Raw genomic sequence first — 26,579 nt, 5'->3', positions numbered from 1 at the left:
TGTTTTCCAAGCACCATAGTGAATGTCAGTCACACCATCTACTCATGGCATCCACCCAGTAGTGTTTGTGCAACTCTGTTGGCTCAGCCTTTTCTGTATCATGCTATAGGCTCTCCACTCCCTTCGTAAGTGTAGCTCTTGATTGCATACCAAGAAAAAAATCCCATTATCCTCCACCTCACATGAGGAAGCTTTGCTGGATCATAAGCCTTTGTTCATCTACCACTCAGTCATGAACATCAACTGAAAATGAAGCTTGAAGCTACTAATCATTTGCACCTGCTAATCACTCATCTGTGAAGAAGTGAGTAGGTAAAACAAATTTGTTATCAATAATGCCTTAGTTTAGCACTGTTCCCCAAAACGCTAAGAACACTGTCATAAATACCTACTTCTAGTAACTTCTACTTACTTCTAGTAACTGAAATAAATGTAAACTCATGACCAGAAAAGAGCTAGGTTCATCATTTTGCTATTAAAATTTAACTAATGCACAGCAAATGAAAAATTGCCCTGCAGAGTTATCATATTAGTAGCCTCAGTGAAAGCTCAAGTTACAGTTTTAAAATGAAAAAAATCTGGTACCAGAGGCAATATTTGTAAAAGCAGCATCTGATTATTGACCGATGCTTTCAGCATGGAGTCACTCAGATAACGCTGTCTTTCATGGCTAGTTTGTTTTACAGACTACTGCTATCATGATGCAAAAATCAAGACATTGATGGGTAACCCCCCCACCCCTGCATCTCACTTATATGGTATTTAGATCTCTCAAGTGGAATACAAGTGGAATCAATTTTGTCTCAAGTGTGTATATCAAATAATACTAGAACTGAAAGGTGAAGAAAGTGACCTACGGCATAATAAAACCCAGAAAAACCCTGAAACTATCTTCACCACCTCTACTTCCAATTGTCTCTCACAAAGGAAAGAATGACTTTTGGTACTGCCAATTAAAATTATACTGAAAAAGGCTAAAGGTAAGAGAACTAGGAACTTCAATAATCTGTTGCAAAGATTATATATAGTCAAAGAAAAAAAAATTGTTATTAGATGTGCTGTAGAAAATCATGTTTATATTTTATACGTGTGTATTCTGGTCGTTAGTGTTTTTGTCTTTATATATGCACAATCGTCCACAATCAATGGAGTAACAGCATGTTGCAAATACAACATAGAACCACATGGTGGCAATACTCTACAACTATTTATGTTACTTTTCCAACTTAAAACAATCACTGTCATTCTGAGAAGGATATTATTATATTAGTTTATGTTAGTTCAATAACTAAGCAGTGTATTCATACCTGGGTGTCCCAAATGCAGGACTTTCAGATTTTGATGCTTCCTCTATAAGAGGCATAACAATTTTCTCCATTGAGTCCGTAAGAAGAGAAAATGTTGGTTCTACTATGAAATCAATGAAACCTAAAGAAGAAAAAGAGAGAAAATCAGATTTTACATTTCCACAGCTCTCTAATCTAAAAATAAGTGCTTGATATCAGACTGATTTTCTGACTGCAGTCCCGATTCAATATACTAGATACCACTAGTATAATCTTGAGTAAAAAAGCACAACTAAGCCCAAAAACACCTGACACTGTATAGTTATAATTAGATATTAATAACTATAGCTTTTCATTCCTTTTTCTTGTAAATTTTATGCACTGCAGAACTCACCTACCATTTGAAATAAATATAAATTATTGAATAGAAGGGACGCTACTGTTGAGCCAGGGGGCTAGAACTCATACTGTTTCTTTTACCATTTGGAGCTTCTTGCCGAGGAATTAATATTTCAAACTGCTGTTTATTATTCTGTGGAGGTAAAGTGTTATTTCACAGTGTGTGGGAGTGTTCTGTCAAATCAGTGAAGAGAACAAGTAATATCCTTAGGAGAAAGCATTCATCCCACAGTTCTGAGATGTCAGCTCTGAACAATGTCTTTTACATTTTAAAGTGCTCATCAAGGTATGGAATGACACAGTGAGAGAATGAAGCATTATTCTCAGCTGAGCACTTAACAGGGGAAAAAAAAAAAAAGCTAAAACATGAGTTAGCAATGGCTTTCCAGATGTCTTAATACTCTAACCATGCCACACAGCACAAAGGTGTGTGCTTCAGCCTAGGATCCAGCTTCCCTCCTGCAGCTGGTATGACGCTCAAGCATATTGCCTTTCAAATCCCAGTGAAATGGAATAAAGGACACTTTAAGTGACAAGATCAGACAAGATGACATGCTTCCATTCAAGGATAAGACACTGTCACCTATAGAATCTCTCCTCGAGTACTGTGTTCACTCACATAAAAGGTACAGCAGTTGGTAGGACATACTGCGTTACTCAGTATGCTTCCAGGGTATCTCCTGGGAACTAGCTCCAGTGATCTTTACCAATTTTTATTTCCTTATTACTGCTGATGGAAATGGGAATAGAGGGAGACAAGATCTGCATTTCTGAAAATGGGAAGATGAAGTTTGGCCACTGTTGACCAAAATGCAATCAGGGTTGATGCAAACAAAATGCAGTGGTCCTTGTCAACCCAAGGAGGCTTGACTGTGTAGTTTTACCCTGCCACACTGACAGTCTTAACTGCAGTCCAGAAATACGATGTATGAATTAGCTTTAAGTTGAGATCCATCTACAAAACGGTACCAGGCTTTCAGATTGTAGTAGCGACAGACCTGTGAGCTCTTGAGCAAGAGTCACTGTGTCTGAGGACATGACCTACCAAACTCTGAAGTATGTACAGTAAAAGTTGGGCTCATGTCCAATACTTTGGTTAATCCCTCTCCTACCCCTCCTTGGCATCACATATGCTGAAATTACTTCATGTTCTTCTGAGACCAGCACATCTCTGCTGTAAAAGCATATGAGCTTGGTAAACAGATAGGTGCAAAGAAATACTTTCTATATGATGGCATTTGTAATATTTAACATTCAAAATGGGTATAAGAAATGTCCAAATGATTTTACATGCTCCTACACATACCAGAAAAAGAAAAACACAACTTGTCATTACCTATTTGGGACTGAGCTACCAAAGTAGACTTGCGGTCACAGAGTGGGGAAAATTGAAGACCTAAAGCAGCCTCCTTGTCTCCCTGCAAACAACAACATTTAATGTTATAAGCACATATTTGACAGAGGGGCAGAGAGACAAAGGATTCTAAATTTTCTTAGTATTTATTCAACAGATTATTTTGTTCACTTATATTCCTAAATAAAAGCACACCACAGTCAAAACCCCTGTCATTATTTATATTTAAATTTTCAGGAAAAGTAAAAGTCAAAATTCTAACTTGTATTCGACAATTTTCATATAAAGGAACTTACTGCAAGCAAGTTCTCCTCAAGAGCAAGGCATCTGACAATGAGATTTAACATACATGAAGTCCTTCAATATTCACAGTTTAGTCCTGCTGACCCCAGGTATAATGGGATTGGAGATATTTAGACACGTTTGTAATAGTATGCCAAACACTAAGTGTTTCCTCCTATTACATTGGTCTACCCAGCATGTAACATTTCTTCAATGGATTTACACAGGTCCAGGGCATGATCTGACTTGACCTCATTCTCACTAGCAGGCATGTCTCTCTGCTGCTGAAGCCATAAAAAAGCCCAAGCTCAATTTCATTACAAAGATGATTTGTACAACCTAGTTCTAAAAATATTTCAACACCTAACATATTAAAAGACGTTTTTTGTCATAGCAGTCTTAACAGACAGGGGAGTGTTACCTCCATTTTCAGCATGGTAGACCAACCGACTTGCAAAAGCTCAAAAGCAAAGTGTGGTGGCACAAAAAACCCTGAAGAGATATCTTTCAAAGGAGGCTATCATTTGTGTTGCTGGACAAACCTGGCCCCCAGATGCACTGACATTATATTTACCTTAAGTCTTTCAAGTAAAATGGCTCCACATGTTACATTAGTCATGGAGAGTGCTGTTTCATGAACATTCAGTGGAGAGTGGTACATGAAATGTAACATTTTCCCAAAGATCTCATCAGAATCTGATGGATGAAGGGTGCAGTATCAACCTTCTGTAGTCTTTTTGTCATATACTATTGAACTGGATTCGGGAAAAGTTTAGAACTATAATACCGATCAAACCACTTCAGCCACAGGAACAGATACAGCTTGCAGATTGTGTTTCATGTAGAATTGGAGGGTTTTATCACTATGACCTTTAAATTCTATGCTCAAGTGTTCGTAATTTGACTTCAGAGCGTAGGAGAACACATGAACACTTACTGCTAGGAGCAGTGCTAGTGGGATCTCTGTGTAAATGCAAGAGCCAGATTGTGATATAATATAAACTGGGATATTTCTAACAATTTCAGCCATTGTTGAATGCAGGATTTCTAATGCAATGTTAATTTTGTAATCTTCCCTTAAGTAGGTATTAAAAAAGAGAAAATCGCACTAAGAATCAGCTTGAATTTTTTACTGCTTTCAAGCAGCTCTCTACCCGATTATGAATTACTTTTCAATTAATATAATACATAATTAATTCTTAAATGTCATAAAAGTTTAAGTCTATTGCAAATTGCAAAAATGCACACAACATTGATATTAAACGGATCACTAGAATTTAATGAGATTTAAAATCAAGATAAAGATCAAAACAGGAAAAAAAAATTCATTGCCCAGGTGCTGAACTCACTGGACAAATTCTCTTTTTGTGCTTTTTGGATCTATTCAGACTGAGAGCAGAATGCCATAGGAGCTGTGATACTTCTTTGAGTGACTTGAACCATGTATTTCTTTATTTTTAAGGTTTTGAGCTGGATGGGTGTATTTCTATTTTAAACAAGTAGCTCAGATTTTCCTTGGCATTATAACACACTTTCTGTAGCTGTTGCTTTTAAACTTAAGTGCTGTTTGGCTTTTTCCCTGAACTTAACACTGGCACATACTTTAACCATTAGCTGCAGTTAACAAAGTTTTTTGTCTAGGTGAATGTTCACTTTTTGCTGGTGCTCACTACTTTGAAAGCTGCCTGTTAAAGCATAGTTTTTGCATCAGCAGTTTCAGGCTCTGCTGCTTTTTCCTGTAGGGCAGTAAAAGTAATTGAATTACTGTTTTTAAAGAAAAGAAGAGGAGGAATTAGTGGGTTTTGTATACTTTTGGACTACTTCATCTTGGCTGACACAGATTTGGAAATCCCAGAGATTTCCACCACACATGCTCAGATCAACAGACCAGAGGATGCACAGCCAAGCTAGTGCATCTAGGAAGCAGGCAACCTACTGTGTCTGCCCTGCTCAATGCATTTATACATGTACAGTTACTTCATTACACTTTAAATGTGTTGGAACTACTCCATACACGCTGTTCTTGGTAGTATGTATAAAGAAGGATTCAGTTCCTTGCACGCTCCTCTACAGCCTAAGAGACTTTCACATTTTATACTGCTGAGTTGCAGAAACAGATACATGGTGATTTGATTCTATTGTTAAATGCCTTTCCAAGTCTTTGAGCAGCTTATTTGGGATCCAGTTGCTTCTAATGAAAGGATAAAGGAATAACTAAAACATTAGCTGATCCTATGCACTCAACAACCAGTGTGGTACTGTTTATTACTAATGTTACATCCACTTGACTGGATACATTGCCTCACTGTCCCAGGGGCTCTGTCTAGTCTTCTCTCTGTGTCTAAAATGTTTTTACAGTTGGTCATTTCTGACCTTTTCAAGTAATATATATCTGGGGTAATCTGTTCCTCCTTTTTCCTCTCAAGTTCAAAATCCTCATCATTTCCATTTACAGAAGTAGACACAAACTCATGACTCTACTCAGTATTTCCACAAAACTTAGTCCGTTCATTATTTAGATTAAGGCATCAGGTCTCCATTCTGTCTCCCCAGTGCAAAGCCCAGAGTCAAGGATGTCCTGATGCTCCCTACTGTGAATTCATATAAAGAACATCTAGGAAGCAAGCAAGAATCTTCTAGGGCAGACGGGCCTAACAACGTCATGGTTTGACATACTCATTTCTTTATTCTCTGACCCGTTTTTCCAGTACTACCCAACTGATTTGAAAATGCCAGCATATAGCAAAAAATTATAATCACGATGAGCAAGACATACACTGTTCCACTGCTCCGTTATCTGTATTAACCATTTTAAAAACCTGTGTATGACTGTAGGAACTGTGTAATACCTACACTGGATTTTTGTTATCAATTGTACTTCAGTAACTGTTATGTTAAAAATGTGCAATGGTCACCAATATGCATTACAGGGAGAGTATTCCCCCTTTGGAGAAATGTTTTTTTTTTTTCACCTTCTGAGGTGAGTAAAAAAATGACAGCAGTTACACCAACACCTACTGGGCTTTCTCTTTGAATTCAGTATCCCACAGAAGTGAAAAGACTTTCACAAAGGTGTGTCTTCATTTTTGTTTTAGGATATATGGCCACAGCATTAACAGGATGATACTGTCTATCCTCTGGCTTTGGATCAGGCTGTTATGAAAGCAAAACCTTCATATCTATGTGGTATATGCATGGCAAGCACTGGCAAGGAAAAGAAATAGGAAGGCTCTCTGAAATGTGAAATGGAGACTAACTTTTTGCCTTCTTTGCTGAACATGAATTCTTCCTATTTTCAAGTCCTTCATCCTACCCTGCTGGTACTTCTTTTTAACTCAAAGCATATATAAATCTCTGTCTACAGAATGAAAACAGCTTGACAAGTTATATTATTATTGAAACAAAAAAAAATGCTACAACACTCAGAATACTGGTATCAGCTGAAAGAGATATAGAGCTATAACAATTTCATCTTATTCATGCACATAAAAGTTGAATTAATGTCAGTGGTATGAAGAGTACGGAATATATGCTCCTGACTATCATTGTCAATCACAACCAACAGCACCCTTGCTGGTAGACTTACGAAAAGACTTAATTGTGTAACCATTGCTTCTTGAACTAGATCTATTAAAAGATTTTAAAAATGGCACCTGTCGAAAAAATTCTTCCATCAGGGCCATGGTCCACCGGTAGTGCAGTTCCCAGGATTTTGCTGGATGGCTTATGTCTGCTGCATGTAGAATCAAAGACATGGCTTTGGCTTTGTCTACCCTGTCAATTCAAGGACACGCTCCAATTATCTCAAAACAAAAGCAACTATTTAAATTCTTTTCTTGTACATGAGCTCGTTGAAAGACTATAGATAATGAACAGAATGGAAAATAACCTACCCTTCTGTCTGCTGCAGGGTATGTCGCATCGTTTTAATTTGTTGAAAATGACCCGACATATCTGTAGACAAGACCATTTCAATGACCAAGCTACGCAACTCCCTAAGAATAATTAAAAGCAAAATGACTTGATTACAATTCATTTATTCTATGTGTGGTACATTTGTTTAAGCAGTACTTGTTACTTTATAACTTTCTAAACAACATCACGCGGTTTATTACGTTTTAAAAAGCATTTAAATAAATTATTAACAACTTGAATGTTGTATCCTAAAGGGATTCTGTGAAAGAAATGTACTTCAGAAAATGCACTCTGCAATCATTATTTCAGAGTCACACTGTTTTGAAATTCATCTTTTCTAGTGTAAAAACTAAAATTACATGCAGTTCTGTCACCCATTGTAAGTATTTCCTTATTTTTCCAGCAGTAGAGTATTAAAAAAAACAGTTGGTCTCTGGGCTTACCACCACACAAGAGGATAAATTTGTGTCTTTTATTACCACCCTCATATTAGTGCAGAGCACACATAACACTGAATTTAGGAAGAAGGCTGTGAAAACACTCAGAAGAGCAAGAGATCTGAAACACTGTCAACATTACACCAATAGACGAATATTATGACAAACTAGCACTCATCTCAAAAATACCTTAATGCCTCTTTCATGAATCAGAACAAGTTTGAGATTTATAATTTATCTATATCTTTGTATTATGGTCAGAGATGTTAGCTTGTCCATCAGCTTTCTATTAAATGAATATAAAAATAGTAAAACATGAATCATGTAAGAATGTGTATAAATTCTTATCGTATATGAAAGTACATTAATTTTGTCAACAATAATTAATGATTTGGAAAATTCTGTTTCCTTAATGTAGACAGATTGTATATAGACCATGTAGGAGTCTACTGGGTCTTTTTTTACATGCTTTTTAAATGGCCTAGGAGGATTTATGTGCTAGTGTTGCTTACAGGTATATCAGGGACAATTCACCACATTAAATCTTTGATTATGTAGCATATGTCTTCATGAGCACATCCACAATCTTAAGGATGTCCACGTACCAATTACAACAGTAGAATCCTACTGTTGTCATTCTCTCTGATCTTTCATATCGTATTCATATCTTTGATTTACTTAACAATGCAGTTTTTTCAAAGGACTATGTTTTAAATGGGTAAATTGCACTTTTCTGTAGGGCTGCTAGAATAGTTTGTTATAAAAACTATCAAGACTGCTTTTGAGCCAAATTAATTGCATGTTTAAGCTGATACTCCTCATTGGTTTTTTGGTGTATTTATTCCTGATTTGCTTTGATGTAACTGGATAAAGACTCGATCCTCTCACTTCCACTCAATAATATGCAGCCATAGCAACTTGCGTTTAGAAAATGCTTTACCTTATCTGACCTCATAATAAGATACTAATTAATTTTCATCCCAACTGTTCCTCCTCCACATTGCTTTGAAACTGTATCCTTCAAACACAGCCAAACTCATTGGGGGAAAAAAAACCCACAAAAAAACCAAACAGCTAACACTGCATGAAAACTGAGGGCTCTGCGTCATAAAACCCTGTTGTTTGTAAGACTGAAATAATTATCACTTCTCCTTTCTATGGGAGATCTTCCTAGGAACGTTCCCATGTCTGAACTTTTAAGAGTAATCAGAAATAAGCTCAGCCCTACTACAAAAGACACACAGAGAAGCAAAATGCTACTTCCAGTTTACTCACACTGTCATGGCAGCAGACAAACCCTAATTCTTAGCTCCATCACCGGAATAAGGATCAAACAATGTAGCACTGTCCTCCTCACACACTTGTGAAGATTTCAGGTCCCTAAAAAGCTGCCTAGCAGCAAAGGAGAGGCTCTCCACCTATAATCTGCAGTTGTTTCCTGCCTGCACCCCCATCCATCATCAACAGAAGGGTAGAAACATGAGAACTGATGGGGAAATGTTAAATAAATCTCTATTACAGCTACGAATGCTCAGTCTACTGCCCTTGCTCAGAAAGTTATTCTTGGACTTAAGCCATTCCCAACTTGTTTCCCAGGGAAAAAAGACCATCTCAACTTTCATATTGAAGGAGAGCTCAGCCAGTCTCATAGGTAACTCCTGGACAGAAATCTCTGCCCACTTCATTAAGTGGTCCACAGCTACAGGCATCAAGATAATACAGTTAGCATTGCTCGTGCTGCCATGGAAAAAAAGATACGTAGGTGTTGTCGTCTTTAGTTCTATGATGGGAAGTGGTAACAGTACTCACATACAGCGCACAGCATTTTTTTGGGGCCCACAATTGGAAGATCACTGGTTTTGAGTATATAATCTCCATTTTTCTTAAGTAAACTGTCATGTCCTGTGCTGTCATCCTTTCTTAACCCTCCTATATCCATACATCCTATGGATAGGATATTATAAAAAACAGATGCAAGATGATGTGAAAAAATGACATGAATAATGCTGTAATAAACAAGAGACGAGGAGTAGCACATGAATTTCTCGGAAAAGTAGTTAACCAATAAACAGAAACCAGCTTTACCTGGATTTGTCTGTGACAAAGACATTTAGTCAGCTTGAAACTAATGAAAAAATGCAGGAACAGGCTAAAAACAAGAGCAAAACTTGTTTTTAAGTAGAGTAAAGTTTAAGAGTAAAGTACAAACTTTATAAGAGTAAAAACAAGTTGCAAACTGAAGACAAAAGGTCCATCTTGCAAGTTAGAGCAATCTTGCTTTCTCAGACAGAAGACTCCCAAGTGAATTTGTGAAAGAAAAGCTGTTCATTATGCAGTGTATATAATGTATATTGTTTTGTTAGTGTTTTTTATATAATCAGGCAATATATCATTGTATGCCTTATGACCGGAATGATTTGAGACATTAATACCACCTGACAACCTATAACTGTTGACGTGACACATGGGGTGCTAGAACACCAGAAGCCTGGTAAATCAAAGGAGAAATGGGGACAAAAAGGGATCCCTCCTTAGTTATTTAGGGATGCTAAGTGGGAGAAACAAGACAACATGGAATACTGGAATATATTTTCGGAGTTGAGAAAAGAGTGAAAAATAACTATGAATGTCACATGTGTTATCCACAAAGGACATCTTCATCAGAATGCTGGCAGTGTTTCCTGCTCAGACCCAAACCCTATGTTTTAAACTTAATTGAAGCTGACAGTTTATTATTGCATTTATCTTCTTAACGTTAACATGTAGAAAAGAAAATGTAGTACTATAAAGTCACTCTCAGTCATTTTGCTTCAACTCGCTGAAATAATTAGCAGAACCACAGTTTAAATAGGCAGGGGTATTAAACTTTCAAAAAATGAAATTGCTGCAACTCAAGAAAACAGATCTGACAGTAGTAGAGAAATTAATCAGTGCCAGGACGTACATTAGAAAGTTGAACAAATTATAATTTCAATTTACTGCCAATTTGAGTCAGTGCAAACTTCAAAACTGTTAGTCTAACAGCACGAATTTCAGTATAGATCCAAGAAGTTCACTCTAGTAATACCTAGGAAATTGAAGAGCCTCTGTCGAGTGGCTAACGGATCTGTCATTACACCAATGAGCAACTGTATCTGATGACAGGGTAACGGGTATTTTTGGATATTAGAAACGAATACCAGGAAACCATCATTTCCATGACTGACCCTCTAAATTCAGGATCAGACTTCAACAGGTGGTGCAGGTTCTCAGACTGGCACTTTGGAAGTTACCAGTTGTTTGAAAGTACAGACTGTAATTGCCTAGCTAAGTGAGAAAACATGGAACTGAGTGTACTCATTTAGTTGCTGCAGCTTATTAGTCAGTTCATACATCTCTTCTAATTTGTTCTGAATAGCCCCAACAAGAGACCATAAATTCTATTTTCTCTGGTTGCCAAATCCTACCAACTTCAAACTGGCTGCATATAATTGTGGACTGGATCTGTGCAACCACTGTATACAAACAAAATTCACAAAACTAAAATAAAATCCTCCAGGAAATCAAAATTGGGTTACAGCAAGAGAAGATTGAAAAGCAAACACACCTAGCCTGTGATTGAGCAACTTCTGAAGAAACATGGTAGTTTATCACAGGTTCAAACACCACAGAGAAATTAAATACAACGGAAGTTAGAGCAAAGGGTCCATAATATAAAGAAAAAGAACTGTGGGAAGACCACGACTGAGCAATGCAGAGAAGAGCGTGCTTCAGAAATGTGAAGGCAATCTATCACGTTCCTCCCTTTATTCTGTTGCAGTCCATCGGAACAATGCACATACGTGTCACACCTGGAAACCATATGCTCCTCTTTCCATTGAGAAATATTTTCTTTCACAGGAGTTTCCATCCTATCACTCTTTTCCCCAGTGACACAACAAAAGGGAACCACTTGGGTGCACTACACTAGCTGGCAGCCAGATTTCTGTCAGCTGGAGCAACTGCATGTTGCTGCAAGGATTCCCAAACTAAGCTCCTTTATGGTGGTCTCCAGTGATGAAGGAGCCAGGACTGGGGAAGCACGTAAGTGCCTTCAGGTCATCCTTCATCCAGTCCTGAACTGAAATTCAACTGAAGAAGATCTGCTCCTTTCTACCTGGAAGCATCCTCTGATAGGACACAATATGAAACACCACCACTTCAAAAAAACAGACTCAAGGCAACAAGTTTGAAGATTTGAAAATCATTACCTCTCTACAATGATGGTTTTAAAAGACAGAATACCAGCCTCTGATGGCTGTCTACCAGCACAATCACTTTCTCCATACTCAATAGCTAGGACAAGCGAAAATAAGGTCAGAGAGACCTATCAGCCCCGAAACTATCAGGCCCAAAACAGTTCCAAGCAGAGCAAGGCTGACTCACGTTGGCAGTGAAAATCTAGGTGTATATGACAATTATTGCTGAAGTTTACAATCTGTGATTGTGTGATACTTCCAGAGATCTTTCTCCGGAACTAAATTTACAACACAAACCTTATGATAACTAAATCCAGATCAGTATCCTCAGAGAAAAACTATTTTGTAAGAATTAAAAAGCGTATACTTCCTCTCTCACTTTGTACTAAATAAAAAATTAAAAATGTTTTAATATTAAGGGTTTTGGAGTAGCTACAGAAAAATAATGAATTGAAAACCAAAAGGGTCAGCGGACTTACATTCAATAAATGCTTTATTTAGGGGCGTTCTGATGATGTAGATAAGTAAAATCATGTAACTGTACCATGTAAAACAGTCCTTCATTTTTAAATATACACACAGCATAATTTGATCTGACATTCACGTATTCCTTCATAAATGTATAGTTTTGTGAAAATATAAGTTAAAGCAGCGTATAGCTTTGTTATTCATGGTGGCATCATTCACAGCGGGACTCGTTCCTGGAAGCAGAACATCTCCCTCTGACTTCACAGTCCTCCTATATAAAAGTTCTTTTTAGGAATGTTGAATAATAGCTATGTTTACAGAAACACACAGAAGACTCATTTTAAGTGCTATATGTTGCGATCAAAGATATACAAAAATATCATGTCCTTTCTAATAATGGAGAAAGTGTTATCTCTAACACTTGTTCATTTTGGTCTTACAGGTCTTAATATTTGTGACATATCAATTATGAACCTGATTCTTTTAGCTGGCCAAATTTTCCTCAGGAATTACACTAAAATTAAGAATAATAATAAAAAAAAGATATTTCTGTAGCGCTTCTGAGTCTTCATTATTTTTGGACCCTGCAGATAACTAATTTTTTAATGCTTAATCAAGATGTGACTATGCTGTGCTACGTTGCACAGCAGAAGTCCCAAAGGCAGTAGTGCTCAAGCTAGCAGCAGAGCGTGACTCTGCATTGAGGTTTTAACCCACTGTTAGACAAAGGTAACCCAGATCAAAAGGGGCAGCACGGTGGTTTTGATGACGGCTTTGATGTGGTTTGAGATGGATGAAGAGCCATCTCATCTAAGACACTGTCCACGCAGTCCAACACTGTGCCTCATAAATGCACAACCTCACTTGGAAAATTATACGGAGTCTCCCAAACAGTACTTCTTTACACCACAGCAGCTTTCCCTAAACTCTAAATAACCATTACGCTTTCCAGCACCAAAGTTTCTTCCTGTAATTTGAACTCTTAAAATAGACTCTACAGGGAAGGCCCCGTGTTTTTTACTATTTTTAAATACTGAAATTAAGTTTGAATGTCACAGTAGGTCTTACCTCCAGTCATCTTTGGTTAAATTTGCCAGGATGTTCATCTCTTCTTCTTGCATGAGTCTATAAGCAGCACTTACATGATGATTTTCAAGAACAGAACGATCATTGTATAATATTGCAACATCTGACCTAGTGTTAAAAGAAAAAGGCAGAATTTGCAATAGCATCCTGATGATGGCACTGGGGAAAGTAGGACTGTGCATTCTCTATGAGAACTACTGACTATATATCAAACTATGTTTATTTGTTCCTATTGTAAATACTGATAAATTTTCCATCCTAAATGCATTTAAAAAAATCATTATACCATTGTATATACTGTTTGTGGGAAAGTTATACTTTTAAATCTGTAATGTTTTATTTATATAACTGATGAAAATTTATGAGGAGATCTTGAGTTTCTTGACTGTAGATAGGATTGTAGAGCCACAGAAGTGCTCTAATTAGGCTACTCGAGAGTTGTCTTTGGCCATACGACCATTTAAAATGCAATGTATTCACCAACAGAGGGGGCTCCAGACATAGCATGGGTATTAAGAAGTTACTACCCCTGTTCTGAGAGAGGTGCTTTGGCCCATGTCACTCATAATCAGAAGGAGCTGTAAATAATAAAACATTTTAAAACTTCAAATTCCTATGTTTTAAATGAATGCCATCTTTTGTCAGAAAAACAGCCAAACCTTGAGCCTCATAACAAAGGAATGGAAGAGATGCTAAGCTGAAATTTGATTACATTCAAGTGCTTCCTAACGCCAGACCCTTACCATAACATTAGCACCCTCGACAGTATCTTTTCCCCGTTAATTAAAGACTAACCCACAATACCAAAATTACATACAGATTTTCACAAATTTTGATTTATCATATGTAGTTTCAAACTTCATTAATTCTTGAGGAATTTTTTTCACCAAGACATGAGTTGGCTTGCTAAGCAACCTTGGGTCTCCCCTCTCTGCTACACTTCTGTTCTGACAAAACTATTCCCGAGTATTTCAATTTGGTTAACTGAAAAGTCTGTACTAGAAGAAAGGTGTGATGATGTAGCAGCGCAGCTTACTATGACATTAATAAGGTAAATTCAACCTCTTGTTCTGTTGAGCAATAGTATATATTCAGTGTAACCAGCCACATGATACCACCAGATATGATACCAAGGAATCTAAAAAATTAAAATTGGAAACTTTATTTAGAGGGAACAAACCATAACCTACCTAAATAATGAATATGTTTACATCCATTATCATACTAACATAATGTGAAAATCTGTGATTTGCCAATCACACGTTTATGAAGCACACTTTGACTCATAAAGCTACTTATGGCTAGTTTTAAACAATGCTAAGATTTGCTATGACTATGACAGCCATTTCATCAGCTTTTCTCAGGCAAGAAAGCATGAAATCACAGCCCTGGGAAGCCACATCAGGACCAGGTTCCACTAGGAGGGAATAATGAGCTCAGTCACAAAACAAATACCTGTTTGCAAGTATGTCCAAGTAAAATTTAAAGGCTAAGAGCTTAATTAATTTTCCACTTTTACAATACTTCAGAGTGAAATATTAAGGACAAAAATAGAAAAGTAATATAAACTTGGAACAACAAACTGAAGTTTATTTTTAGCCAGACTATGCTGAGGGAGAAGAGAATTATGTCTTTATTTTAGTTGCAGATCTAGAATTTGTTCATTATTGAAGGGCACATCTCGGGGCACAAGTATGTTATGGATTTAATTTAAACGTAACCATTGGGCACTTTATCTGTGTAGGTGAACGTGAGGATGCTTCTGTTCAAAAATAGTAGTATTTCTAGCACAGAGCTGTTTTGTTACAATATGCCAGTGCTTTGCTGAAATTCTTTTTTCAAGAGCAGGTAAAGCAGACTCCTCAACTGAGGATACTAAAAACAAAGTATAGTCTAGCGTCAGAGAACAAAAAGATGCTTTGTACTAGGCTAAGTATGAGGTGTACCATTTATCACCCAGTAATGGATTGGTCAGTGTTTTCCTTCAATAAGCTGAAAATATTTTAAGGGAGAGAGGTATATGCTGTTGTTCTGGACCAGAGGCTAGGATGACACGCTGCGCCTGCATGAGAATACAGTTAGCCCAACTTTCAAACTGGATTTCTTTCCAGATTTCTTTTTGGTAATTACTGCAGATGCTGTTAAAACATGCTAGGAGAGGACTTTTTAGAAGGATTTCTAAAGCTGTTCTTCAAGGTTTCTCCCTCTGTAGTAGGACCTTGTAAGTTTAATACACAACTTGAAACAACATGTAGCACCTGAAGTGCAGACACATTGCTGAAAGCCAAGTGGTATTATTCTGGGGACACTGTGGAAGAAATTTTTGAGTCAAAAGTATCAGAATTCAACTGAGCAAATAGAGGGGTGAGGGGTTTTTAAGTCCATGTCCTGAATCTTTTTGAAATCTCTTTCGACATATCAGCTGCAAAATATCATGATTTCAAACACTATGGAGCTAACTCCTTAGTCTTCCATACTGTCTTTGTTCATGTGAGCAGTCCCATTAACTGTACAGAGGTCACGGAAGGAATTTGTAAGGTCAGGAATGACCTGGCTACTTCCTGGCTGTGTCAGTGAGAGGTATGAAACAGTTCAGAATAATGAACAGCAAATACCAGATGCAATGTGGAGATACGCCCAAATATGACACTGAAGAGACCACTCCGCTTACCTTGTCTGAATATGAAAATTGTTTGTGGTCCCAGTATGTTCATAATCATGGATGGCAGCTGCAAAGATCATTGCTAAAATTTCCAGTTCTGTGAGCCAGTGCTGGTAAATGAAAAACAAATCTTAGTCATATTTTCTATAATAGCCTAATTCAGATTAAACACTACCATACTAGAAATGTTTTGCATTATCTTCACCTTAAGTAAACTTCATTCTTATCTTATTCCAGGTAACTATATATTCATAACACTTCAGTATTATAGAGTAAAATAACTCCTTGTACTTATGATTTCTCTAAGACCAAGGTAACATCCTTATGGTCACTAGCAAAGTAAATATTGGCAGCCAAAACCATAAGAAGTTATTAAGATAATTATATGGTATACTTTGTAGCTGTTTTATATAGGAAGCATCTAATCTGCTAGCCCATGCATGGCACTTGCCAAATTACGGTATATTTACCTAAAAATTCGATATGAAGTTAAGAATTTATAATTTCTCTTTTAGTGAATAATATATACAGTTCATAATAAATTCGAGGTACAACATCACTATTAACTATATTTTATCAGTATATATAGCACTAAAATGAAGCTCATGGGAGTTTTTTCTGTTCTAAATTTTATCATACTTTGTACTAATGCAAAAAAAGGCGTGCATAAGGCTAGTACACAGTCACACAGAACAAAAGGTAATACAGGTCATGTATACAAAATAATGCAGACCCTAGAGTTTCGTGCACTTTTATACCTTTTGCTAATTGAGGCTGTTCTGTGTCAGTCGGTTTGTAAAATAACCTCTGTTATTTTACCTTTCAAGTTCTATTCCTTGAATGATAAATCACCCTTCAGGAGAAAATTTACTCCATCTAAAAATGGGGGTAGAAAAATCATATGATATTTAACCCCTCCAGTCACAGGACTGGTTAAGTCAAATACCAGTCAAGCCTTTCCATACATATTTCAGATTTTTTTAGTGTAGAAGTAAGCTTCTGTACTAAAGGATCGAAGGATGACCTCATCCTTATGCACCTATATATTCACATACATGTGTATGAATGGATATAAGATGTGTGAGCTGCCAGAAGTAGTATGAGCTGCCAATAGTGGTACTTCTTTCAAAGAAGAAAGAAAACAGTCAAGATTCGCAAGTAATGTGAGAATAATTAAATAGGTCATTCAGCGACAAAATAAGACTGCTGAGGAACAACAAGTACTGACTGTTGGTGAAGCAGTATAGATTTAAAAAGGTCACAACAGAGGAATGAGAATGTACTGTAAGCAGTTCTAAAAATGGAAATCATGACCTTCATCGCATCGTGTGTCACAAGAAACAGGCCATGACCAGTCCTGGCTTTCACAATGTTTTCAACATACCAAGTAGAATAGAAACCCAGAAATTATTAGTAACTAAAGCTAATCATAAACTTTTTCCTTAAGATGCCTTTTCAAAGATCAGCTTTTTTAGTAACCAAAATAGTTGCTAGATAATGCGTTTATACGTAGAGGAGCATTCATTACAAACAATGTCTATGGGCTACACAGAAACTTCATACGGTACTACGAGAGAGCAAGCATTCTAGAGACTATAGCTGTACAGTCAAAATTCAGATTAGTATTCAAATGATAGAATCAGAGAACTACTATAGCTAAAGGATTTCTAAGGAAGCAGAGGAAAGCTCTTAAAAGAGACAGTGTTTTTCTCAAAGGAAGAGGGAAAAGCAGGTATCTGGAGGTCTGCAAGACTGCAAAGAGCTGGAACCTGCTTCCCTCCTGGAAGATACTATGCCATGCAGGTGTAACACCTATTGGAAAAGATCTCTTCTATCGAAAGATGTTTTCCAGTACTATAAATATGCTTAATGTAAATAGATACAGTTCTACTTTTCATGAACTCTGGTTCAAACTTTTTTTTTTAAACAATCATGGATTAAAAAATGAGTAAGAAAGGAAGTCTCACAATGCACTTATTGACAGTAAGACATTTTTTCCTTTAGTTTGAGTAATACAGGTACGTGGGAGGAGAAAAGGCATGGTGGGAAGATGATCGATGACTCAAAAGTTCTTTACAAGATGTATTCCCTGGGACTTGTATTCTTAAATCTTTATAAAAATGAAGACTTCATAAATGTGAACTTGAGTTATGTATTTCAGTCATATCATCTGGGATTTAATCTCTTGGGAAGGTTAATAGATTGTGTGCCATCTGTGATATCTAACTTTCTAACACATTGATGTGAGGTGGCTGGATCTGGTTTCTTAAGATAGACTTCTGGAAAACACAATGATGATTTCGTTTCTTTAAATGTGACTCTGAATATGCGTTAGTCTTCGCTATAATCTCTCTAAAGTCTTGTGGAGAAGCATAAACTGTGACAAGCCAAATGCTGAAATATGTCTGTTTTCCAGGTGCCTATAAAAGATACAAAATGTATGACCTCAACAACAGGAATCATGAAAAGGATTTTCTAAAACCCAGCTTTTTGAAACATTTGCTTCAGTATGTCTTTGAGAAGTGAACAAGGAAGACAGCGACTCTTTGCAAGATTTCTGAGTCTCTATCAGTTCTTTGAAACTGATAGAAAATGAAAGCACAAGGACTTCAAATCACATGCCAATCTGCAAAAAACACACAGGAATTTGATACAGAATTGCATCAAATTGACTCCAATCCAGCTATTTGTTAGAAGATACAGCAGAGTTAAAAGAGGCATTACAATGCATATGCTTTAAAACTCTTAGCTTGAGAAGCAAACTTGAAATTATTATTCTGTAGGATTCTGTAGGGTTAACCAGGCAACTGGAAAAAAACCCCAACAAGTTAAATAGCACATTTGTGTGATACTGATGTGTTCTCAAACTGCAAATGACATTTTGGGACAGAAACACTTTGCAAGCTGCAGAATCACTAGGCTTCTTTCAAACGCTGATTTCTATAAATGCTCCTTCTGCCTGGCAAGCTACATCTGTTTGAAGGCACTCTTGACTAAGTGTTGTCCTAGTTAGATATCTTTCCAAGAACCTTCCAATATCATAATTCAGCAATTCAAATGTGAATATTTAAAACCTACCCTAATTTTATAGGAATATTTTGTAGCAGCATTGCAACATTAATGAGGTTTTACAGCAAAGTAACAGCAATAAAGTCTAAGCTTTTCTGAAAATAGTTGCTCAAATCACATCAAAGTGCAGTTGCAAGGTTAAGATGCTAATATGTAACACGAGTTGGAGAGGCCTTCTCATTCCCCTGTGCACCTGGTGGAATAGCGGATATTCAAATACATGTTCCTGCATTCAGCGTTCACAGATACACAAAGTGTGTTGCAAAGTTGTTTAATCAATGGCTAAACATCCCAAACTGACTAGGACAGCTCTGGAAGTTGGAACCTTGTCCTGGCATCACAAAGAAAATCTGGATGCTATTGTCTTTTTTGAAGCAGGGGGGGCACAGTTACAATGGGCCAAAGGGATGTTTATAATGTGTAATACAACAAAGGGATTTTCCTCCCTGTTAAGTTGCTGATCCAGGTGTATACCTGCAACAAAGACATGTCTCACATCACTTAACGCTTGCAAGTGATCTTACAGCAAAAGACAAGGGCAGGATAGGAACCGTGATCTAATCTCTTTTTCCTTTTATTCAAATATTATTTTGATAAGTGAACATCGTACACAACAACTTTGGTTTGGAGTCATCTTGGCAAGTGCTGTCCAGCCTATGCTTCAGTCTGATACGGAAGTCCTTTCTCAAGGAAACATCTCTATGTGAAAAGGAATCGTGGCTGGTGAAGACCTCAGGCTTCACTCTACAAGTAGTACTTGTGTTAAAATGTAGCTTTAAAAAATTGATGCCTAGAAGCAAAACACTTCCTTCAAACAGTAGAATCAAACACTGCAATGCCTACGGACTTGTTCTTGCCTCCACTGAAACAAATGGCAAAGCTTTCAGTGAGAAAAGGCTTAACAAAAGTGAATGACTGTCATTTATTGTGTATATATTGGAGCACAAACATCTAGACAGCCCTGAAATCTTCCATTCCAAAAATCTTACCAAATTGTTTCATGGCTCTGCAAACAGAAACCAGACACGGTCATGTCCCACCTTTTTCTTTTTTTTTTTTTTTTTTTAAAGTGCATTTATAGTGAACACAAATCATCCAAATGCCATTGACAGAGATGTCCGTTTGCTTTTAAGTCAGTATTTACTTTTGCCTAGCAAGTGGATAGCGAGGACATTCCCACCGCTGGTTATTAAATCTAAGAAAAGTATTTAGAGTAAAAATGCTTGCACAGACTCACTTCAGTTCCCAAAGAAAATACTAAAAAATATTGGGATATTGCAATGGTGCAAGGCAAATGCAATTTCCTGCCTACTACAGGTACATACAGTATGCAAGAGCAGTCCTAAATAAGGTTGGAAAGTAAAAGAAAAAGCAACTGCTGAGTATTTGAGTAAGCCTGCACCAATCCAGTATATCTTTCAATGGCCAGGACCTCAACAGATACTAAAGCTTCCTTGCCTGATCACACCTCCCAGGCTCTGATGTGGAAGTGAAGAATTCTCACCTGCCCACTCCTGCAAATGTATCTCTTTTAGTATGATGTATGATATATAATACCCAAACCCAGGCAATGAAAAGCAAAAAGAATTTAAGGAGGATTTTTCTTCTCTTATTTTTCTCCTTTTTTTCCTCTGCATTAGGAGAGTTCCAGCCTGGAAGAACTTTTAAAATAACATAAAGTTCACAGCCTGAAGGGTAGTTTGAAATCTCTCTCCACACAATTTTCAAGGGAGCTTTTTCTTTAAGAAAAGACACATGTATACATTTAACCAAAACAGCAGAGTCTGAGAAATGAAGTAAACTGAACTTTGCAGTATTTCTTACCATGATACCAGTATGAATCATTATGTAATGCACAGTTTGAGTAACATCAGCTGCATGGATCAAATTGTGATACGGATTTTTGTATTTGCTGTAACCAACTTCAAGAGCTTCAGCAAATGAAATAAGATTTGGAACAGGGATCTAGGAGGAAGCAAAAAACAAAATAAATGGATTTTTTCTGCAACAGCTGCAAAATTAATCATGCAATAAAAAACCCACAAATAAATATACTGTAGAATTAGGTAACAAATACCAGTAAAAATATTTAAAACGCAAAAGTCTAGTAGTACCTTACATGCATCAGGGAGTCTTCACACAATTCTTGTAGATGTTATCTCCCTCTTCATACAACATGCACAGCATATGGTTAGTGTACAAGAGACTGCAGAGCTACCAAATTGTTTTCAGGACAAGTCTGTCTGTCTGTACCAGGAACGTATACATTGCTCACATAATAAAGGCATGACAGATAGGAGTCTAACAATAGGATTATCTCCTTTTCTTTGCCAGTTTTACCTTGTCTGAGACAAAGTTTCCTTGAATCTGATAGTATGACTTCCCTTCCTTCTCCTCCTCCAGGCAAAGTACAGCTACTATCTAGTCCCATTTATTTTCCCATATAATGAGATGACATGTTCCTTAATATTTTTTTCTCTATTTGAAAGCCCCGCAGGGTAAATAGTGGGACTAAGAATGGACTTAAGCCCACCGAGCCAGTAACATTGTGTATTTTCTGGCTGTGGTGTTAATGGTAGCCCAGGTGTGGTTCTGACTTCAAGCACCTAGAGCTTGAAGGGAAAAACTTGATGGGAAAAACTGAGTCTGGGTTATCAGTTAAAATTAAAATGTTCAAACCAACTTCAGGGTGAGGCAGCCTCTTTGAAAGGAGCATGCAGTTTTGCAGTGGAGAAATTTTGAAACTATAATGAAACTTTCATTCGGTACTATTATAATGATAAATTTGGCATTTCGATCCATTTTTTACCTCAGCTTTTCAAAGCTGGTTGACAGTACTCCGTATTATATTGCAACACCTGCAAACACCATCGAAAACCAGCCTTCTCTTTATATATCCCCAAGTTGGTTAGGAGAGGAAGGTTTAGCTGAAACCCCTGCACAGTGGTGGGCAACGTACTATGATCTAGACCACAAAAAAAGTACTTAGGAAATGACAGTTTTCTGCCTTATTAGGAATCTTTGTTCCATGAAGCTGGGACTTCAGTGCTGCTGAGTAAGTAAGCTGTAGACATAATCTGTTTATTTAATGCTTACAGCATTTAGCTGCTCACCAGCAACATCCCATCCCAAACTGACTTGACATGGGTCCACACAGCTTTCCATTTTTTGGGTTGCAAAAAAATTTGCATGCTCTGGGTGAAGTTTCCATTTGGTGGAATTACTGGCATATTACAATGTTCGATTTGCCATATTCTTTGATATTCTGCACTGCACCGTACAACAAAAAACATTTCAAACATATCCTGGCTTTCTTGCATTTTAAACTTGACATACATATTTTTATTTATGGCTAGTTTCTGACCTTGAAACGGCTCAAAAGGTCATATCGGGTAAACAGCTCATACATCATAAATTTCAGACTGTGCTCTCCACTTGCTTCATTTAGGGCAAATACGTCAAAAGACCATTTATCAACATCCTGTAGATGAGGGGAAAAGAAAAAAACATAAAATTTTCATCTGTTTAAGTAGGTTTCCAGTTAATCACTGGAAAAGATATTTTGAGTTTTTTTGGGGGGAAAGGGGAGAGTTTGGTGATTTTTTTGTCCAACTCTTTCAAACTCCTACTGTACATAATACATTAATGACTATTTCAATATTAATGATGAAAATAGTTGTGCCAGTTATTAATAAAATACCTGTAACATGACCTATGCAACTTTGTATGCTTCAAATTGAAGGCCGTAATCTTTCAAATTTAATCTTCTGCATACAAATTGTCTATAGAACCTCATGGAGCTAATGTGAGTATTGATCCTTTAAATAGGCTATTATGCAATGTCATTAACATTTCAGCCACATAGTGATTTGAGAATAATGTAACAGTGTTTGACTTTCAGGGGAAAAGGTGAGGTACTACATTCTCAAGTAATACCATTTTTTAATTGCATACATAGCCATAAAAACTTTACTACTATGGGTAGTAGTAGCCTTTTGGGTGAACTACAGTAATGCCTAAACTCACAGCAAATACTCTACTTGTTCCATAAGCTGCAGCTTCTTTTGTTAGCTCTATCCCAATACTACTACTCCTTTTGCTTTCCTAAAAAGGAAATATATGCTGCTGAGACACTGATTACCATAGCTGATAAAACCATGTCTCACATTTCTATAAAAATTTCTATACAAACTTCAGCCTATTGCTCTAATAATGTCTAAAAGAAATCATAACTAATCAGTGAAACAATAAACAGAATCTATTTGTGAATTTTTAACTATTAATTTCTCTGTTCAGTAGTAATAACTATGGCTAAGGTATGTCCAGTAGAAAAATATATTAATTTCACTCTAAAAGTTACTAAACATAAGTACAAATACATTCAAATTCCACAATGATTAAACTTGTTTCACCTTAAATGTTACTAGCACTTCTGCTGGGTAAGCCAAACCAACCATGCTAGAAGTTCTTCGGTACATCCTAAAAGAACAAATAAAATATTAAGGAATAGCACTCCTTTAAAAAGTACTGGAACAATTTCTCTTTTTTTAATTCATTTTTCACAGTCTTTGAAATAATACTAAGCTATTTAAGGGTCTGATCCCAAAGATGATATAAATCTTTTTATGAACTTATTGAGAAAAGCCTCTCTGCTGGTATTACTCTTCTATGCTAGTGCAGTCTTTGGTACATTTTAGTGTAGAAGTTTAAAAGCCATAAAGTTCATTCCCAGAATTTTCCAAGTCCAAGCGGTTTCATTACAAATTTAGAGGTTTCATCTGTGTTTCTGTATAGAAAAATAGAGTGATTTCAGAAATTGAAACCTAAATTCTTGCTCAAAGATTTGCTTTGGGTTCTTCCCACCACTTAAGGGATCTTCAATGACAGACACTGTGGTTAAATGCAGTACTTGCTGTAACAAGAAAACAAAGCTCTCACCTTTCTACAAAAATCCCAGCCTGAACAGCGTGCACAATGCTTCGGAATTTGGGCTTTTCTTCAGGTCTCCTCTTCACTATTCCCATCTCCCTCGTGAACGTAGAAGCTAACCAGTCCCGCACTTCCAGCGGGACCGAATCCGACTGGATATCGGAGAGCTCATCCTCTGCGTCCAAAAGCTTCCTACAAAAAAATTAATACAAGGTAACTGAGAAGATGGCAGACTGAAGCAAAAGGAATATGAACAGCTAACAAAATTTAATGTAACAGGAGCAGAGGTCATCTGTAGAATTGACTCAGCACATCACTAAATACCTCCTCTGGTAGAAAAAGGGAGGCCACTAGGACGCTGGGCACAGCAGATATCTTCCCTCTCTCCCACTGCTCACTTTCCAGAAGGTAAAAGATATTCAAATGCAAGATATTCAAAGGCAAGTGAAGATCTTTCTACAAAGATGTCACAGCTCTGGTGGACTGAAGTGTAATCAATGAGATATAAAATCCTGAGGAGATGTCTAAAACAGTGGCTGACGTGAACATCTATAGAAAGAAGGGTTGCTGCTATAACTGACACCACCAGTGGTCCATCTGATGTGTCCTCCAAAATGCTACAAAAAGTGTTTTGGTATTTACATGCGAAGTAAATGACATTCCATAGCAACGCTATGGTGAATGCATTTCAATGAACACCCTGAATACATGGTCATCACGTTATTCCAGTGTAATAAAAGTTATTAATGAGAGTTAATTCCTTCTGTGCAGAGATCTGTATTCTTGTTGAAAGCAGTGAAAAAAAAAAACCATAGCAGTAAAGATATTATACAGGATTGATTGTAAGTCAGCTTTCAGAGTTCTTAGTTGTTCAAGAAGTTAGAAAAGTTATGTATACCTCTTGCAAACTAGAAAAAGGATTAAAAAGAAACTTCACTTCAACAAAACCATATTGGAGAACATTAGTTTATTTAGAAGAAACATGTAACTAAATATTCTCTCAGCACTTCAATTCTACACTGCTATAAACCTACCAGGTATAGGAGCATAGCCTTTTTCTTGCTGTTACCTGCCCATGTCACTCAGTCTGCTGAGGTTTTCCAAGAACCAAATCTCTTAGTCAGATACCAAGTTGTCCTTCACGCAGTTATGCAAGAAACCCCAGATTTAGGATGATCCAAACATATGTAAAGCATGCCACCCTTTTAAAATGTTTGAATAAAAGTGGTACCAATTGAATTGCAGGCATTATTTGATTACATAGATCTATTTCGCTAGTGCTGCCTTTCTAAAACTGCTTGAGTTTGTGTGAATTGGACACAACGCAACGACGGACAAAGTATTTTTGAGTGTGATCTTCTTACCAGACAATCTGCTTGTCAAGTTAAAACTTGGGTTCCTTCTCCTGAGTGAACATGAATCCTAGGAAATGTATTTGGTGGAAATACGCTAACAGCATTTGCAGATGGGTATTTGGGAGAGGAAAATTATCACTTCCTTTTCCATTTTCATGTTGTCATGTCTGCCACTGTCTTTTCTTTCTACTCTGTTGAGTCGTCGCCCTGTTCGTGCACTCTCTCCTCATATTTATTCGGCGGCTCTTTCACACCTTCCACCTTCTCTGTTTCTCTTCCTCAACATTTTCAAAATCTTGTCTAATCCAGGTCTCCTCTGGCATATACAGGAATTGAGCACCAACATGGATGATGAAGAAAAGCCTGAATACAGTAACTTAGTTCAAAGGAATCCCCAGGTGAATCTAATACTAGCTGCGGGGTTATAGAAAGATGCCTAGTAGGAAGCATGATGCCAGAGGTGTTACATGAATTATTGGTGAAGAGTGAGCGTAGTGTATTTGTGCTCGCCTGCGTGCGTCCAGTTCTCAGTTTCAGCAGCTCATCTGGCTGGCAGCATATTCTGTGAGACTTTTCAACTGGGGTTTAAAAAAAAATTCCATAAAATGCGCCCAACACCACCACTGTTTACTGAAAGAACAGCAGAAATGTTCCTGTTTTTTAGGGACATAGAATTATCAGACTAGGAAGGCTCTTTAACACAGTGCAAGAGGAGCAGGATGGATAAGAATTACGAGATTTTCTGACAGGGGGACACAGGCCAGAAGTCAGTAATTTATTTTGGAGAGGCAGGACTTTGTGTAGAGGAAAGGATTTAGGCAAATTATCTTGCAGAACTGAACCAAGGCTGAGACTGGCCATAGGTCAAAAGCTATAAATTGATTTTATTCCCTAAATTAAAAACTATGTTACAGTCCACTTAAATCCCTACTAGTCTAACACTGTTATTAAATATCCATGGAGAGATCAGTACATTTATATTTTTGAGGAATATTTGACGTTTGATATATTTGTAGTATAATCAGGAATAAGCCTTATAATCCCTAAAACATATTTTTGTAACTATTCCAACTGTTACTCAAATGAGATGAAATTATTCCAGCAATAGAAGGACCATGGG

General features: G+C 37.0%; 1 protein-coding gene across 1 annotated transcript in view; it reads right to left on the bottom strand.

The window, feature by feature from the left end:
- PDE1A (phosphodiesterase 1A, calmodulin-dependent) overlaps nucleotides 1-26,579 on the bottom strand; it is a 149,802-nt gene that overhangs the window by 18,075 nt on the left and 105,148 nt on the right. Inside the window, exons 3-12 of the mRNA XM_010291165.1 lie at nucleotides 24,114-24,296; nucleotides 23,588-23,654; nucleotides 22,540-22,656; nucleotides 21,000-21,140; nucleotides 16,116-16,216; nucleotides 13,427-13,552; nucleotides 7,215-7,316; nucleotides 6,975-7,095; nucleotides 3,022-3,103; nucleotides 1,308-1,428 (exon numbers count right to left, since the gene is read on the bottom strand). Of these exons, the coding sequence (XP_010289467.1) occupies nucleotides 1,308-1,428; nucleotides 3,022-3,103; nucleotides 6,975-7,095; nucleotides 7,215-7,316; nucleotides 13,427-13,552; nucleotides 16,116-16,216; nucleotides 21,000-21,140; nucleotides 22,540-22,656; nucleotides 23,588-23,654; nucleotides 24,114-24,296 (1,161 nt within the window). The remainder of the gene's footprint in view (nucleotides 1-1,307; nucleotides 1,429-3,021; nucleotides 3,104-6,974; nucleotides 7,096-7,214; nucleotides 7,317-13,426; nucleotides 13,553-16,115; nucleotides 16,217-20,999; nucleotides 21,141-22,539; nucleotides 22,657-23,587; nucleotides 23,655-24,113; nucleotides 24,297-26,579) is intronic.

Source organism: Phaethon lepturus, unplaced genomic scaffold (assembly GCF_000687285.1).
Source record: "Phaethon lepturus isolate BGI_N335 unplaced genomic scaffold, ASM68728v1 scaffold3057, whole genome shotgun sequence".
Lineage (NCBI taxonomy): Eukaryota > Metazoa > Chordata > Aves > Phaethontiformes > Phaethontidae > Phaethon > Phaethon lepturus.
The sequence above is the reverse complement of the archived record's forward strand: the minus strand, read 5'-3'. Positions and strand labels throughout refer to the sequence as shown.